General features: G+C 51.5%; 3 protein-coding genes across 3 annotated transcripts; all 3 read left to right on the top strand.

The window, feature by feature from the left end:
• Positions 1–548: 548 nt before the first annotated feature.
• On the top strand, positions 549–5,261 carry VTN77DRAFT_5291 (uncharacterized protein; the record flags this gene model as incomplete). Its single annotated transcript, XM_069421444.1, has 5 exons — positions 549–582; positions 649–830; positions 889–4,099; positions 4,161–4,618; positions 4,683–5,261. 5 exons carry the CDS (start codon positions 549–551, stop codon positions 5,259–5,261), a joined length of 4,464 nt encoding a protein of 1,487 aa, XP_069276929.1.
• A 625-nt stretch (positions 5,262–5,886) lies between these two features.
• On the top strand, positions 5,887–11,665 carry VTN77DRAFT_5290 (uncharacterized protein; the record flags this gene model as incomplete). The annotated part of the gene is made up of 4 exons (XM_069421443.1): positions 5,887–10,794; positions 10,861–11,063; positions 11,133–11,209; positions 11,274–11,665. The coding sequence occupies 4 exons, from the start codon at positions 5,887–5,889 to the stop codon at positions 11,663–11,665; spliced, it is 5,580 nt and encodes a 1,859-aa protein (XP_069276928.1).
• A 3,748-nt stretch (positions 11,666–15,413) lies between these two features.
• On the top strand, positions 15,414–18,077 carry VTN77DRAFT_5289 (uncharacterized protein; the record flags this gene model as incomplete). Its single annotated transcript, XM_069421441.1, has 9 exons — positions 15,414–15,595; positions 15,657–15,666; positions 15,741–15,750; positions 15,809–15,840; positions 15,909–16,029; positions 16,109–16,734; positions 16,795–16,977; positions 17,038–17,589; positions 17,661–18,077. The coding sequence occupies 9 exons, from the start codon at positions 15,414–15,416 to the stop codon at positions 18,075–18,077; spliced, it is 2,133 nt and encodes a 710-aa protein (XP_069276927.1).
• Between the last annotated feature and the right edge of the window lie 56 nt (positions 18,078–18,133).

Genomic DNA, 18,133 nt, shown 5'->3' with positions numbered 1-18,133 from the left:
CCAGGGACCCACCTTTATTGCTGTATAACAATAGTAATAATAATAGACACGTTCAATTCAATGAGGAGAAACAATGCCTGATAATGAGATGAAAAGGTAGTTGAATCGTTTTGGCTCCTATTGTTTCATCTAGTGAATCACAGTACAGTCAGTACATACTTTTAAATAAAAAGTTTCATCCCAGATACCCTGGAGAATTTATATAGACTCTGATAAACTCATCTTTGCTTTCTTGACAATGACTGATGAAATTTTCTATGTCCATTACTAGATGAACTGGTTTCAATCCCTTTCATTGCCTCTTGAGATCGCATCCACAAGCTTATCCAGATCGCCCAATGGTTGTTGTGATTGGATCCCACAGTTCCACTCTGCGGGTCATTTATCATCCTTATCAGCACGTGACTGTAGATAAGCATTCATCGACCCATGTTCCTGTCCCTCCCCCGATAACTAACTGCTGCTCTGTTGCCTCCCGCTTTGCATCGTCTCAAAAAAAAATCCATCACCAAAGGCAACAAGATCAGCGTGCAGGCAGGCTCAGCAGAATGGTGGTGGTCAAGTGCAGCCTGTCAGTTTCAGGTAACGCATCATTCCTGAGACAACAAGCTCATTGGCGTTTTACTAATTCTATTATCCGTCTTGCAGATGCTGGCGCTGATTCTTTAGCTGCGGCGATCACCCAGGGCCAGCGGTCTCGGGATGAGGAACGGCCGAACAAACGTCGCAAGATATCGGAGGGTCGCGATGCTGTTTCTGAGGATTCCACAGTTTCTTCTTCAAGGACTCCTGCTGGCTACGTTACTCTGGGCCGACTTGTTCTGAATCTGGTGAGTGATCCCAATCTGTGCGATGCTCCAGGATCAAAACTAAACTTTCGCTTCATAGAGTTTCGCGGAACCAAAGTCAGACTTAGGGTTAGCCTTTGATTCTTCGGAAGAGCCTCCCCTGCGACTGCCTGTCCTCGTGAAGACTTTCGAGAATATCGGCCCTCCCAAAGATGCCTACTTGTTGGAATTAGTGACTATACCAGCAAGGGACACCGTCTTTGCCGACACAATCACGCATCCTGATTTAGTTGACTTTAGCCCACATTTTTCGCTTGCGAGGAGCCTCGTATCTGTTGACAACTATCGCGGAAGCCCCCCTGTCGCCTGCTATCAGTCCACTCTATACTGGCTTCGAGACGAAAGGTCGTTTCAATTAGTGACGGATATTTTGTGGAAGAACTCGCTGGTTGTCCCGAACCGGCTGACCCGAGAAGCACGACTCGTACTTTCGAACTATACGCCTCATGACCGAGCGGAGGATCTGCCAAAGGCAGAGCACCAGGAGTCGCGCAAATCATCACAAAATTCCTGGTCTCCTCGCGATTTCTATGACAATGTTTACGTTCCACCGGAGACGCCTGAAGCATCTGCTGATGTAAGATGCGATCTGGTGCGGTGCAAACTTTACCCGTTCCAGAACAGGGCTGTGCGATGGCTTCTCGAGAGGGAGGGCGTGGAGCTACAAGCGAACGGGAAGGTGGCCCCAAGAGAACAAATTCATCGTGAAGAGTTGCCTGATTACTTCCGAGAATTCACTGCCGCAGATGGCCGACGTTGCTTTGTAAGCCATCTTTTTAAAGTTGTGACCACAGATCTGTCGGGGTGGAATGACGCAGGAAGATACCTCAAGGGAGGCATTTTGGCCGAAGAGATGGGCCTTGGTAAAACAGTTGAAGTGATCACTTTGATGTGTCTTCACCGACGCGCAATGCCTATAAACGGTGCAACTGGCAGCGTCGATGGCGACGGTCTTGTGAAATCTCGTGCTACTTTGATCATCACACCACCGGCTATCCTCGAGCAATGGAAACAAGAGATCCAGAACCACTCTCCCTCACTCTCCGTCTTTCACTACACCGGCCTTCAGCGGTATCAGCAGATGTCGGACGAGGAGCTTGTCCGGATGGTCGCCGAGAATGACGTTGTACTAACCACCTACAACGTCCTGGCAAAAGAAGTGCACCACTCAGGCGATGCTCCGAAACGCGATCTACGTCACGAGAAGAAATTCGAACCAAGAAAGACTCCGCTTGTCCAAATCTCCTGGTGGCGTGTTTGTCTCGACGAGGCCCAGATGATCGAAAGTGGAGTCAGCAACGCAGCTAGGGTCGCTCGTCTCATTCCTCGCGAGAACGCCTGGGCTGTCACAGGAACTCCCATTCGGAAGGATATCAAAGATCTCTTCGGTTTGCTGCTATTCCTTCATTACGAGCCATTTTGCAGCTTTCAGGACATCTGGATAAGACTTTGGGATGAATTTCAGCCCGCGTTCAAGTCGATTATTAATAAAATAGCTCTTCGGCACAGTAAGGACCGTATACGAAGCGAATTACGATTACCGCCCCAGAAACGAGTCATCATTACAATACCCTTCACCGCAGTTGAAGAGCAGCATTACAGCCACCTATTTGAAAAGATGTGCGAAGAGTGCGGCCTTGACTCTTCCGGTGCTCCTCTCCGCGAGGATTGGGACCCAGACTCTCCGTCTACCATCGAGAAGATGCGGAGCTGGTTAACAAGGCTCCGCCAGACCTGTCTGCACCCCGAAGTCGCAGGAAGCAATCGTCGCGCATTGGGTACCGGCAACGGCCCGTTGCGTTCTGTCGCCGAGGTGCTTGAGGTCATGATCGATCAGAACGAGACATTGATACGTGCTGAGGAACGCGCCCTTCTCATGTCACAGATTCGACGAGGTCAGCTGCTAGAAAATGCTGCTCGTCGACGCGAGGCTCTTGACATCTGGCAGAAAGCGTTAGACAGGGCTACCGAAATGGTTCAAGAATGTCGAGAGCAACTGCGGGTTGAGCGTGAAAAGCTCAGATCTGCTCGTGGTGCATCAGAGACGGACATGGTCTCCGTGGATACTTCGAGCGATAAAGATGATAGCGAAGAAACAGAGAAGAACAGTCGCGTGGGAACGTGCCGGCAAAGACTCAGGGCAGCATTGGAGATCCAGCATATTTGCAAATTCTTTACCGCAAATGCCTATTATCAGATCAAAACGGACCCCAACCTAACTGCTCCTGACTCGGACGAATATAAGGCACTCCAAAAGGCTGAGGAGGACGCCTATGAGGCTGCAAAGCAGATTCGAAAAGAAATGTTGACGGACATCTCGCGAAAAGCCGGGAGATACATGAAAATCATCGACGAAAAGTTCAAACACAAGTCCTTTGTTAAGATTCCGAAGATGAAGCCTAAATTCCCAAGCTTCGGTCTTGAGGGACGCCGGTTACTCGAGAAATTTGAGAACTACTGTGATGCGATGAATCAGCATGCTGAACAGTACAACGAATGGCGTGATGCCATGGTCAAGTTACTCCGTCAGTCTCTCATTGATGAGGAAGAGAGCGTGGAACTTGAGGGCAACGAATATGAGACTTCAACTAAGCATCAAGATGAGATGTATGTTTACATGGAAGCGCTTCGAGCCATGTTTGCGGATCGCCACGACGCCCTGACGGGTCAGCAAAATCTTCTTATTGAACACGAAGTCAAGATGAGCATGATCCAGGCGCAAAAGGGCGAGGGCCCTTCGCCCCAGCTCTATCTCTCAATTATGAAGACTCGCAACAAAATCAAGCCCCGGGTTGAGCTTGGTACCCTCCGAGGGATTATAAGCGAGCTCCGCAGCCTTGCCACGTCACTTGAATGGCAAGAAAGTGGAGGAAGCTCTCGTGCTCGAGCCGAGCTTGTGATTGTGAACGAAGTCCTTGCTCACGCCAGCAAGATGGCTAGCGAACAAGGCAAGGCGATCTCCAGCCTGGAGAAAGAAGTTGAGCTGTTTCGTGATACGATGAACCACCGACTTGAATATTACCGTCAGCTACAACAGATCTCCGATACCGTCGCACCTTATGACGAGGAGAGTGTAGGCAAGCCACTTGACGAGGCTCTTTTCGCGGCGAAGTTACGGAATGAGGCCATCATCGATGAGAAATTGTCTGGCCTGAGATCTAAGCGACGCTATTTGATTCATCTGAGAGATGAATCAGGTCCAGATGACAGCACGAGGATCTGTGTCATCTGCCAGTCATCCTTCGAAATCGGTTCGTCATCGACATCTCCTTTAAGTTTCTGAGGTACATACAAAGCTAACACTTTCTTCAGGGGTCTTAACAGTCTGCGGCCATAAATACTGTAAAGACTGCTTGCGCATGTGGTGGCATCAGCATCGAACGTGCCCGACCTGCAAGAAGCGTCTGAAAGCCAATGACTTCCATCAGATCACGTACAAACCACAGGAACTCGTCGTTCAAGAAGAGAAGAGTCCTACGAAACTTGAATCTGACCGTCCCTCAAAGAACTCCATCTATTCCGACATCAGTTCTGGGGTACTGAAAGAGATCAAGAACATCGATCTCGATAGTTCTTTTGGCACGAAGATTGACACCCTCGCACGTCACATCATGTGGTTGCGAGAGCATGATCCGGGAGCCAAGTCAATCGTATTTTCCCAGTATAAAAATTTCCTGGGTGTGCTAGCAACTGCGTTCGGGCGATTCAAAATTGGATTCAGCAGCGTTGATGCGAAAGGTGGCATTGAAAGGTTCAAGAATGACCCAGCGGTATGTCAACACGACTTTGCCCCCCATCCTTCTCACTGACATTTGGTTACTGATATTTGCGTAGGTTGAATGTTTTCTTCTTCATGCTAAGGCGCATTCGTCTGGTCTCAATCTTGTCAATGCGACTCACGTCTTTCTCTGTGAGCCATTAATCAACACTGCAATCGAACTGCAGGCCATTGCTCGTGTCCATCGTATCGGGCAACATCGTCCAACCACTGTCTGGATGTATCTGGTCTCGGATACGGTGGAGGAGTCGATCTACGATATCTCTGTCTCACGCCGTCTCGCCCACATTGTGCAGAAGGAGAAGGAGAAGGAGAAGGAAGCACAGTCCCCATCTCCTGGACTTCATAATGGGACGACCGTTGAAAATATTACAGAGACAGCTATCGACTCTGCGAACTCTTTAGAGATGCAGGATGCGACTCTGGGAAAGCTGTTGGCCGGTGGGTCCACCGGAGGCGAGCTGGTGGGCAAAGATGATCTTTGGCAGTGTCTCTTTGGAGGTGCGCAGAGAAGGAAGACAGCTTCGACGACCTCCACTGATGCCGAACGTGAAGTTGGGCGATTCTTGAGAGCGGAGGCTGCTGAGGAGAGAAGAAGAGAAGCCCACAATTGTCATAACTCGGTTCCTAATTGAATTTGGGACTTATTTACATTGACGTGATCGTTTTGATACAGGGATATACCACGGTAGCAGGGTGTTAGGTGGCGTCCAAGTTATTCATCGTTTCTATATCTAGAATCTCAGGCGATTTTCTATCATTAAATAGATTTAGATCGCAGGTTTAGTGAATGTTTCAAGCTAATATCTAATTTTATTGCTGAGCCAGCGAGCTGTATCAACTAAATTGATTGTATAGCCTTCCCCACCAGTTCGGAGAAACTCGTACCAGCTGCCTAGGTAGTACCCCTCGTATAGACAATGTTTTAATCGTTTCCAGCTGCATCAGATCATTACGATTTTCACGGATTTAAAAAGGTGAAACGAGAGATGTGAGATGACTCTAAAGAATTACTGTAGAACAGTGTAGAAGATGACTAAGCAGTTTAGTACAGTAAATGGCATCTCCCTGCCCCAATGCGGAGACTCGTCAGTGCACCACTGCCTAGCGGTGGCGGAGAACAAACAAATAAAGTCACTTCTATCATCCTCAATTCAGATTTCAATTTCTCGTTCTTTTCTTCTTTGTTCTGCAGATGAATTGACATGAAGTTTTATTTCTTCTCTTTCCATTCATTGAATACATACATAATATCCTAGGATGTCTGCAAACGCGTCCGCCGCGGGCTCGTCAGAGGCTCGTGAATTGAGCTTAGTATCAAAAGTCGAGCTCCGCATCGCATTGGCAGACACGGACGAAAAGCTCGAGCGGCTCTTGCAGACCTACCTGGCTCCGTTGCTGCTGAAGCTTGCGTCGGAGAGCCTTGCCGTGCGCAACAAGGTGATTGCCGTCTGCCAACACATCAACACGAGGATCCAGCCCCAGTCGATACAGCTGCCCGTGCCGGCATTGCTGAAGCAGTTCAAGGAGCAGAAGTCGCAGCTGATCCGGCATTTTGACTTGATTTACATCCAGCAGGGGATTGACCGCCTTGAACCCTCGGCGAGGGTGGAACTCCTGCCATCGGTGCTCCAGGGTGTCTCGCAACTGGAGACCACATCTGCACAAGCTGCGAATGTCTTTAATCTTGTTCTGAGGCTATTGCCTCTTCTCAAACTGCCCCCTAAGCATAGTCCTGAGGATTTCGGTCTCAGAGAGAAGCTTGCTCTATCCACCGAGGATACGCAGTTTCTGTCACTGTGGTTCGGGAAGTTGCTTCTTCTGTCCCCAGGAGGCAAAGATGCCAGAACCTGTCCGGGGCTTTCGCCGTCAGAATATAATTTTCTGAATAAAGCCTCTTCTCCGGAGGAGACCTGGAATCCGTCTGCAAAGGGTGGATTGAATCTGACGGAAACGAAAGTCGCGGTTGCGAGATTCCTGGCAAGCGGGGCCTTTACGAACTCTGAGAGATTTCTTCCAGCTGTTATTGCTTCTTCAGACGCAAATTCTCGTCTTTTGGAGATTGGAGATGATATCCTCAAACGGTTCAATCCAAACCTGGAGGATTCTGAAGTGGTGGAGCAGCTGTATAGCCTCTACTTCGGAACAGAAGGCAGCGAGGGTGCGCCTCCTGTGCGTATTCCGCTCCAAGTCAAAATTTTGGGCTTTCTCGGAAGGTCTGTCAAAGCTACGACGTACACGGATAGGATCATAAGATTACTTGATGAAGGGCTATTCTCAGAGGCAGCAAAGTCTGCCCATGGTCTACAGGCTTCCAAGCTGAGATCGCAAATCTTCACCTTTACCACCTGGGTTGTCCGTATGGGTGCTCCATCTGACTTGGAGCGCATTGCGCCCAAGGCGATAACGGGCCTGAGGGAGTTTGTGGAATCGCAAGGATGGCCCGACCCAGGAGTCAGCGGCCAAAAGCTTTCTCATGCTGATGTTGGCCTGCGAGGCCTTGCTTACGAAAGTATTGGCATATTAGCTCCCAAATTAGCAAGAAGAACAACTCATGCAGACGATTCAGACGGTCTTGATATGGACCTTTTAAGATGGTTGTTCACGTCTCTCGCCTCGGACGCCTCGAACTCGGAAATCTTCGTCAGTATCGAACAAGCATTAGGCAGTATTCTAAACTCGTTTGCGGCGACCTCCAACGAGGATACGCAGGAGCAGCTGCGTACTTTACTCATGTCTCAAATGAGAGCTCGGCCAGGTCAAGAGGATCCGTCGACGGGCTTTAAAATCGTCCGCAGCACCCGCTTCGCAGCTGTAAGATTTGCCAATCGGTGTCTACCCTACGGCGATTGGATGGCGCGATGGATTGACCTTATGGCTGTCGGGACTGGAGAGCGGGATATTGTCGAGGAGGGCAGAAAGGGCCTTCATCCTTACTGGTACAGGATGCTCAACCCAAGTAAGGATGGGACAGGGGCAGTGACTACTTCGCCAATGGACGTGGAACAGAATTCCCGATATGCATTCCCAAGATTCGAGAAAAAGACAGTGATCTTTGACATGCTCTCGCAGTTCTTGAATCCACGACAACCCCCGGCAGAATACGTCGGCGCGTTCGCACCCGCTGTCAGATTCCTCAGGCACCTTCTCCTGTGGGAAGCATTCTCAAGAGCGCAGATTCCCGTACAGATCGACCAGGAATGGGAGCACAGACTCGACACGCTTCTGTCATCAAACGGGCCCGCACGTTCCGCATTGAGAGAATACATTCAGCATTTGGAACACGCTGTCATCCATATTTTCTTGGAGTCTGCACTGAATGGTCTTCTTTCCAAGGAGGGGGCCGCAGCAACGGACTGTGGCACAGATTTCGTAGATGTGAGCTCTCTCACTTCAAATGAGATCTTGAGTCCTCTTGCCGACCGCGCACCTTCATTGCTGGATCGTATATATTCCACCAATGATCACGCGACACAGCATGTGGCTGCGCGGGCCTTTGGTATACTGGCTTCTCACGTTTCGCTTCCCGAGAGCGAGTGCCGTCGTTTACAGACCGAGCTGGTCGATCGTGTTGCAGGTTGGAAGGAGGCATTTGGACAGGCCGCAAACCAAGTTCGAGGAGCACTCCTTGCGGCGGCACATCTTCTAAGCAGACTTGCCTACCGCAGAAGACTGCAAGTTATCCCCGATACACAGGTCCGTCAATGCATCTCCACTGTAGTCGATGTACTGGCAAATTCGCGCGACTCTCAACTTCGCGAAGCAGCGCAGTTAGCAATTGGTCAGTTCAGTCTGTCGGGAATTCTGACCCCAACGATCATATCTGAGATCAGCGATTGGAAGACTATCAAAGACAAACTAGTGGAGAATGCAAAGCAGGAGCAAGAAACTGCGATCCGCACGTTGGGCCAGATATCATTGATTCTGCCAAAGGACGGAGACGGTAATACCTCTATGTTCGATGAGATCTTGACTGCCCTCTACAACTTGCATGAGATTCGCAAGCCAGAGGTACAATTTACTGTTGGGGCGTCATTGAGCACTGCAGCAGCAGGCTGGAGGTCCAAATCATTGATAGGGGAATTCGACGTGGACGAAAAGCCTCTGGAGACCAATATTCCGGAAACCATTCTCGCAGACATGGTCGAGAAACTGATAGCGGACTGTGGGGCCTCTAAGCCATCGCTGAGGAAGGCATCCGCGATATGGCTGCTCTGTCTTGTCAAAGACTGTGGCCACCTGAACGAGGTTCAGACGCGCCTGCGCAAATGTCAAGCAGCGTTCACAGGCCTGTTGGCGGATCGGGACGAAGTTGTGCAAGAGTCCGGCTCGAGAGGACTCTGTCTTGTCTACGAAATGGGCGATCAAGATCTGCGAGACGACCTCGTCCGGGACCTGGTGCGCTCCTTCACTGGAAATACTGCCAACCTCGGAGGCAAAATTAGCGGTGAGACCGAGCTTTTTGAGCCAGGGGCTTTGCCCACGGGTGAGGGTTCGTCTATCACCACCTACAAAGATATCATGAACCTTGCTTCTGAGGCTGGAGATCCGAGCCTCGTGTACCGCTTCATGTCGCTCGCATCAAACAACGCCATCTGGTCTAGCCGGGCGGCTTTTGGGCGATTTGGTCTCAGCAACGTGCTATCCGACTCCAGCGTGAACGGGTATCTGGCGCGAAACCCGAAGATCTACCCGAAGCTGTATCGCTATCGCTTCGACCCCAATCCGAACGTCCAGAGATCGATGAACGACATCTGGCACGCGCTGGTTAAAGACCCCAATGCGGTGCTAGACGCCTACTTCGATGATATCATGGCGGATCTACTAAAGAGTATCATGGCTGGCAGGGAATGGCGTGTCCGGCAGGCTAGCTGTGCTGCTATCGCGGATTTGATCCAGGGGCGCCCACTGGAAAAGTACGACAAATACATGAGCGAGATACTGACAAAGGCATTTAAAGTCTTGGACGACATTAAAGAATCTGTCCGGGCAGCCGCTTTGAGACTCTGCCAAGTCATTACAAATATGTTGATTCGCACGCTAGAGACCGGCGACACAGAGTCGAAGCGAGCCAAAGCGATGCTGGCGCACGTCGTTCCTTTCCTCCTCAGCCAGGAAGGGATGGAATCCAGTGCGCAGGAAGTGCAGATCTATTCGATCACGACATTGATACAGATCATCAAAAAGAGTCCAGCAGTAATGCTGCGCCCGTTCGCGCCGCAAATACTGGAGAAGTTCTTGGCTTCATTGAGTTCTCTAGAGCCCCAAGCTGTGAACTACATCCACCTAAATGCAGACAAGTACGGCCTCACTAGCCAAGAAATCGATAAGATGAGGCTCTCGAGTATCCGCATGTCACCCATGATGGAGTCAATCGAGCGGTATCTACTAGATGGTCTGGATGAAGCTGGCATGAAAGAAGTTGCAGACAGACTCGACAATGTCCTCCGTTCGGCGGTAGGACTGCCATCCAAGGTTGGCTGCAGCAGAGTCCTTGTCTTATTGAGCACGAAAAGCCTTCTCTTCCGTCCATACGCGGATCGGTTCATCCAGCTTCTGAAGAAGTATGTCCTGGACCGCAACGACACCGTGAGCGTGTCCTACAGCACCGCCATCGGATACCTCATTCGGTTGGCGAGCGACGATCGGGTCTTGGACACCCTCAAATTCGCCGAGTCGCTCTATTTCAACGCCGAAGAGACTCATCGCCGAGTCATATCGGGAGAGATACTGCATTCCATGTCCAAACTATCCAGTGACCGTTTTGCGGCATTCGCTGCTGCTGCATTACCCTTTGTCTTCGTAGCAAAGCACGACACGGATGAGCAGGTTCGGGAGCCTTTTGAGAAGACCTGGCAAGATAATGTGGGCGGTTCCCGTTCTGTCGCCCTGTACCTGAAGGAGATCCTCAGCATGATCTCCGAGCATCTCGATTCTCCACGCTGGGCCATCAAACACACCGCGTCGCTGGCTGCCGCAGATGCTGTCACGTGCCTGGATAAAGCTCTTGACCAATCAACTGGAGAACAGGTGTGGCCTGTCTTGGAGAAGGCTCTTGCTGGCAAGACGTGGGATGGCAAAGAGACCGTGCTCAAAGCATTTGTCAAGTTCTCAGAGAGTGCCAAGACGACATGGAAAGCCCGAGAAGATATCGGGGGACAGATGAAAGTGAGAATTGCATCGACCCCACACAGTACATAAAACTTCCCAACGACTAACTATCATTTGGCATAGGTGATTGCCCTCAGGGAAGCCAAGAGGAGTAATCCAGTGTATCGCCCGCACGCCCTCAATGCTCTAGCTGAATTTGCAGAGATCAGGGACGACCTGAACCTCCTGCCTGACGCTCTGGCCATCGTGGCACCAATAGTCGACGAGCTGACTGCGCCGAACGACGGCAAAATGGAAGTAGATTCGGATAATTCGATTAAACCTAGGTAAGTGGTTTCCCCGGTACAGCCTGAGCTGATATGAATAAGGTTATTGACGAACTCCAACCTTGACAGGAGCGAGGAGACGCTAGCAGCGTGTGTCAACTGCCTCCTCCGATGCGTTAACCCCACAGTAGAGGAGTCAAGTTCAGGTTGGTCTGCCAGTTTCCTAGGTCAACATTCTTTTTCCAGATTAATATACTCACCGAGGTTCAGTGCTGAAGGAACACTTATCCACAATCCCTGCCCTTGTCGAGGAAGCGCTGAAAGGGAGTGGCAGACCGGCCCTAGACGCGCTCTATACTGGGTTGAAGACTGTTTTCGGAAAGATCGGGGCCAGGTCGTCCCAGAGGGGCAATGACCTCGAGCTGGAAGGGTCCCTGGGGGAGTTAGCTGATCGGCTGCTCTTTCGGGACCTCGATCCGTCCGTCGAGGGGCTTCGAACCAAGCGTGCCCAGGCAGCGGATGAATACATCGCCGTGTGCCGGCGGGCAGGGTTCAAAGTGCGCGAGACCGCGCGGCGGTCGATTGAAGCGTGGCTTGCTCAGGAGCGAGCTGGACCTGTCCAACGCATCCTTAACGCCGCGCTGCGGAAGCTTGACGAATGAAGAGGGTCCAGTTTCCACGTGGAAGATCGACGGTAAGGATAACGGCAACTGGGCACTGGACTGTTGGACATGAGAGGGCGACGCAACGAGGAGGACGGTTTACCTGGGAGGACCCGAGGAGAGCGCGAAACCGGATCAGGAAAGAGTTTGCGGCCCTGCGGACTCCCGGAGGGGCATCGTAGATTCGTAGGGCTCGCTGTTCGCCATGTGCCTGACAGGGGCCCGCCTACGCCGCTAAAAGTCCCTTAAAAGCCCCTACCTTAGCCTACCTAAAAGGCTAAAAGGCTCGGGGAGGGGCCTAAAAGGCCCTAAATCTGCCAAAGGCGCTTTTTTTCCCTGGTTTTTTCTTAGCAATGGAGCTTGACCCTCTTAGGCGATCGGAAGCGGACCACGACAGAATGGACGAATCGTTCTTTAAGAGTCACTGGCCATGTGGGCGTTGACAGAGATAGTCCGATGTACGATGCAAAGCTAAACTTAGACCGGGTTCCAGACCGTCGGGAGAATCGAGCTATCCATTGCTTCTCTCGCACAATGCATCATCCGGAGCCCCGTCTTGGTTCGCTGCAGCCTGCAGGTGGCCGTGATGAGAAGTGCAGAAGGGGGCCCTAGTCAGTCAATAATTAATTCCATAGTCTGGAGTTAGGTAGTTGATAGATCAGGCAGGCCGGTCACCGGTGGAGGCTGAAAGCACAAGGTCTTAGGTTAGGTGACTGGGAAAGAACCACTCCGCAGCCACCTCGCGACTTCCGAATACGGCCAGGATAAGTACCTTCCATTTTAGGTAGTCTATATTCATGATGAGTCCGGTACTCGGCCGTATCTGCTCAGGCCTCTCGACTCAGTACGGAGTACTGTACCTATGGACGCATCTCCCTATTTCTGTGTGGAAATCAAGCCTAAAAAATATTTCTTATGTAGCACGCATATCGAAGTTAAGATATACTGTCTGTCATTATATCACCAGTGACAACGAGCCTTGCAAAAAAAAAGATAACCGTGAATTGATTCCGAAAACACGCGTCCCCCCGGGCCGGGGAGGACAGAGAGGCAGGCTGCGCGGTGGACACGGAAGTAAGTCACTGGATACTCGGCGGCCCCGTGATCAGACCTGAGCTGAGCGATCCAGTGTCAATGACAGTGGGCACTGGAACGTTCCCAGTGGCGATTATGCCAGTCGTCAGTCGTGGTCTGACTCGCCAATCGTATTAGAATTGATCTTTAATCCTAATGTATCTTCACGAGGACGTGGACTACTGTCGTTGAGGCTTACATACAGTTAATAACTCTTGGCAGTAGTGGTATGATCCATGGATGAGTCCGTATGACCCGTATGGAAAGGTACTCCGTAGAGAAACAGCAATGGCTGGCTAGCCGCTGAACCCTATAGACGATAGTTGCTAACTTGGTGGACGGCCGCTGCCACGATAGTCAATCAGCGACGACGCTTTGGCCGCATCCTGGCATGCATGTGCAGAACCAGTGTGCTGGGCTCCTGGAGGTGAAGTTGTTGAACTAGTCCCAGACTCCCAGTTCGTTGGATCTAACGTAAGGTGGGACATCCGGTATAACTATGGAGTACACGGAGGACTCTGTGCAGGCAGGACATACTCCGTACAGAGCCACAGATCGAGCAGTAGTGATTTGTGCAGAAGCTAGACGGTGACAAGGCTTTTGCTGGTGCCGGAAATAAATTGTGGAATAATATTCTTGCCTGATAGCCACGTGCCAAGTCATCCGGACTGCCATGCTGATTGGCAGGGGAAGCGAGAGACCTGAACAGCACACTGCCGACCCTGGGCCCGGCGACTCGACTTGCACTGCAGGATAAGCATACTTAGTGGTCGGGTCGGGCGTTGTCTGAACGCGTGGCGGCGGCACAACCAGAACAGCGGTGCAAGACTGCAAGCCCTTAGCCAGCTGGCGACCGAGGAAGTTCAGCAGCCTGGCGCCCCGGGCGGCCGATGAGCAGCTTCACGACCGCCAGCAGCCTCGTTCCAGAACCCCGTCGCCCCCTTCGGTCGCCCCGAGGCATTCTGGCCGATGGTCTAGACAGCGGCCACGAACGCTCTCCCCCGCGGTCCAGTCCTCTGAGGCTTTGACTCGGCAGAGAGCGTGCTCTCAACCTCCGCCAGATTTGTCCGGGATACGGGCTATACGAGAAGAATGTGACAGAAGGTAAAACCAATTTGGCTCATACGGAAGAGAGATCTCACCGGTAGCTAAAAGTTCCAGTCCAGTCCAGTATGGTCCGGTTACCTGTCCCCCGCCACCTCAATAACCTCCAGCTGTCTCTCCGGGTCTGGCCTGAGCAGGCTCAGCACGCCGGTGTTTGAACGGATCTGCCCGGCCTCTATGGGGTCGACTTGGTTTGGTTCGTGTGGTTATCTGTAAATACTAAATCCATGGAATTGCTTGCTAGCTGCGATTACCGCTATGTCTACTGTTGACCATCGAAGAAACTTGTTCCGGATGTTCGGGCTCAGACTGAGAGGAACTTCCATGCCCTACCCTCTTCATTTGAAACTTCCAGAAAGTCGCAGCCGGTGCACTTCGGGGGAAGTTCGGCTCAGAACCTGGTTAGACTTCTTTTTTTCTTTTGCTGACTGGCATCAGTTCCTGTCAGGAACAGGCACAGCTGAACGCTGGTCCGATGCTGGTCTTGGACACTTGGGGTAGTTCGACTTGAACACTGTCCAGCAGTGGTCGCGCTGCTGCATGTGGCCCTGGATGGCGCCGTCAACTGCATGGAGCCATGGACTGGCAGATGGTGCTAGATTGATGATTGATCCGAGCATCCGTGGATGGATGGGGAGAAGGCATTCCAATTCCCCTCTCTAGCGACCAAGCTAGCGTCAATTCTGTATTTAATTTTAGCTTCCAATTAAGTTTCCCTTCCCCAGACCTGACCGCGCTATCGACGATAGTATACTAGGCCCGCCATCGCTCGCATATCCAGATAAACCACTTCCTTCTTTTGACTTTGGCTGCTCTCGTGCATAACGAACTACCAAGGTAACGAGCTAGAAATCCGCCCCGAAAGCAGAAAAGCAGAAGCAAAGAAAAAAAATAGTTCATCGCCACCTGAACTGGACCCAGATCCCTGACCATGCTCGATCTGGATACCAGATATAGCCTCCCTTCCACTCTAGGGTGGCTCACTATGACTAGTCCCCTTCACCCTGGAGTCACGATCATGAGTACATCATCGCCTCGATCATCCATTTATTCCCCTTATTTCTGTATCCCATCACCGTCAAGAGCCCTTTGGAAGTCCCCGTGATCGTTCTTGCATGGCCCGGGCTTGATTTGATCGGTTTTGTGGTTCTCCTTCTCCTTTTCAGCTCGAGCCAGCCTTATATTCTGTATATATTATTCTTCGCACCTCAAGTCCTTCTGGTGTTGGTTTCTTTCTTGTCTTATCCTATAATCTATTTGTATTTATCTATTCAGATCTCGAAATCACATACATTTCCTCAGAAACGCCGATCTACATCTTCTTTCCAACCTCCTCATCGGTAACCTTGCGCTTGCCAATTGCCGAAAGAAACACAAGAAGGGATACCAGACTGCAAAAGAGGATCACATTTTGTGTCAGAAGCATCCCCACCGGCATTCTGGTAAATCTCCTCCATTTTCCCAGACGTTCACACTGATATATATACACACCAGATCTACTCACTAACCGTCCCGATCTTGGCAGGCAAAAAGCCAGGGATCCGGGCTGATGACAGTCACAAGCATTGTTATGCCGAACAGCAGGGGCGATGTCTCTGGAAAGAAGTCATTACGGTTACCAATAATCGCCCCCAAGGATGAGATCTCTCCATCGACCAGGACCCCCGCTGGATCGACCGCGGTCAATACAGTCACAAACTTGAGCGTGCCTCCGCGTGCCCGCTTGCCGCCACGATCAAGGACAGGTTGTTGGTCAGTGCTTTTTTCCTCTCGAGTCCGTCTTTTAGATAGCATTGGCTCACTATCTCCCTAGGACATGTAGAGTGAGCACCTCTCCCTCGTTCTTGTCAAGGTTTACGCTCTGCTGATTGACAACTGGTCTTGTGCTTGCTTGTAGAGTCGCAAGGGTGAGCCACCAGGGAATCGGTGTCCTTCCACCAGATTGACGCTTACTATTATTTCCAGTCAAATGCGATGAGATTCGTCCCACATGTGGAGTACGTTGGCACTCCCTACCAGGCCATCTTCCCAGCGTATGTCGTTGGCTAACAGACAGGATTGATAGCAATGCGCCCGCTTGGGCCATGTCTGCGATTACAGCCCCCGGCTGTCATTTCGCGATGACACGCCTCGCATCATGGAACGCATGTCTAAAGTATCTACCGCTGGTAATGCCGCCTGGGATCGTAAGTGATTTGCGCCGTCTTCCGACTTCATTTCTCTTCTGTTGAGCGTGGGCTTATAGGAAGTCTTTGGCGTGGATAGCATCGTCTCGCACTCACTCTCCCCCTGTGTCCCCTAGACTGCTCGATTCGATGCCCCCATTCAACGCGTTGACTTCGGACGAAGAGCGTGAGAGAAAGGCTGAAGTCTCGAGCCCAGGCACTTACCATGTTATTGTGAACCCAGACAGCTTCTCGGGACTCCCAGAATATGCGGACGATTCCGTCGACGAATTGAATATCAGCGGCTTGTCCCTTCGTAGGGGATCTGCGACCAGCTCGATGGTTAGCGGTAGCCGAAGAGATGAGCGCGAGGGCAGCATCGAAACCGGGGACCCGAATGTGATCATTCTGAATCGATTTGAAGATAGCACCCACCGCCCCCCGTCCTCCCAATGGAAAAAGTCGAGGCTATCCCCGGCATCGGACGTCACGGCTGCCTCCTCTCTAGCCATCCCTGTCCAGTTTCCCGTTGAAGAAAAAGGCATTCGCCCACTCGACCACGTAGTCACCCAAGGGGGGCAAGATGAGAGACTGCTCTCGCATTTTCACAATGTCGTCTGGAAACAACTGATCCAGGGCCAATCGACCAGAGACTTCTCCTCCGTGTCCAGTTTGATCGTTCAAAGTGTCGACATCTTTGAAGAAGTGGCCTCTACATTCCGACCAGTGAGTCTTCCACAAAAAAAAAGTTACGCCTATGTTCTAACCAGCACGGACTTTTTGCAGCTGTTCCATGCCATGATGGCGGTTTCTGCTCTCAGCCTGGCCCACCAAGATGGTGGACAAAACATTGACGCATTACAACATTACCAGCAGGCATTTCCCTCACTCCAAAAGTGTCTTCAAAGCGATGAAGACCTCTGTTCTGATGGTGTTTTCCTGACACACTTCCTCCTGCTGATCTACGAGGTGAGATCCCAAAGCATCCGACCAGCTTCACCTGGAGTAGAGGCTAACCCCCCAACATAGATTGCGGCCGCTGAGCCTGGTGGCTCCAATCTGTGGTCCCATCACATTTCCCGATTGCTACGGATCTCTTTGATGAGGAACTCGACCTTTGAGAGCGAGCGATACCCCTATATCATTTGGTGGATCTGCAACATTGATCTGTACGCGCTCCTCAGCGGGGCGGGGACAGGAGAATTTCTCGGTGCCATGCTGAAGAACAACATGCTCCCAAGTCCAGAATGTCAACTCTATCCCCTGGCTGCAAACGGATCCAGCGTCATCTACCCTGAGGAGAGTGACAGTCTACCGGCCGTCTTGCAACTGTACCATAAGACCTTTGTCCTGGCTGCTCGTCTCGGATTCCTCGCCGCTGAGCTCCGTCGAGGAAGCATTTCGCCCGCCTTTAGCGATGGATCGATGAGCCCCGGGCCCTTTGTCCATGCGGCACAGCATTCCGGCAAGCTTTACGAGATCAGACACAGCCTACAACGACTGTGGGAGTCACCGAACACAACTTATCTTTGCCAGCACATGAACAACTTCCCGCAACGGCCGAGAGAACTTCTTCAAAATGTGCGTTTCCGTCTCTACCTCCAATCCCCCTCCCCCCGTTCCCAGAAATAGACGCTGACTGTTAATCTTAGGCCTTGACTTTGTATCACGCGTGCCTGATCTACTCATATACCAGCATGTGGCCTGGGCAGCGGCGGGCTCTCAACAGCGCGTCCAACGAGTTGATCGGGCACCATGCGGCGGTGATATTGCAGGTGGCGGAGAGCATCGTCAATGCGGGGCGATTCGATCTCCGGTTCATCATCTTCCCCCTCTTCATGGCGGGGATGGCCACATCTTCGGGCGGCCAGAAAATGATAGCAATGGACCTGATCTCGAGCATGGAGAAGGAAGGAGTGGGCCGCAACGCAACCACGACGCGACACGTGCTCCAGATAGTGTACGAGCGGCAGACCCAGCGGTTCATGACGGTGGGCCATTCGCTGGATGTGGACTGGACTGAGGCCATGATCGAGCAGGGACTGCAAGTAGTCAACTTTGGATTGTAATTTGTGGAATTGTGCATCCATGATACGGTCGTCTGGCGCACACTAACTTACTGGCT

The sequence above is a fragment of the Rasamsonia byssochlamydoides genome, assembly GCF_041956645.1.
Source record: "Rasamsonia byssochlamydoides strain NRRL 3658 unplaced genomic scaffold VTN77scaffold_39, whole genome shotgun sequence".
Classification (NCBI taxonomy): domain Eukaryota; kingdom Fungi; phylum Ascomycota; class Eurotiomycetes; order Eurotiales; family Trichocomaceae; genus Rasamsonia; species Rasamsonia byssochlamydoides.
This window is presented reverse-complemented; position numbering and strand designations above follow the sequence as displayed.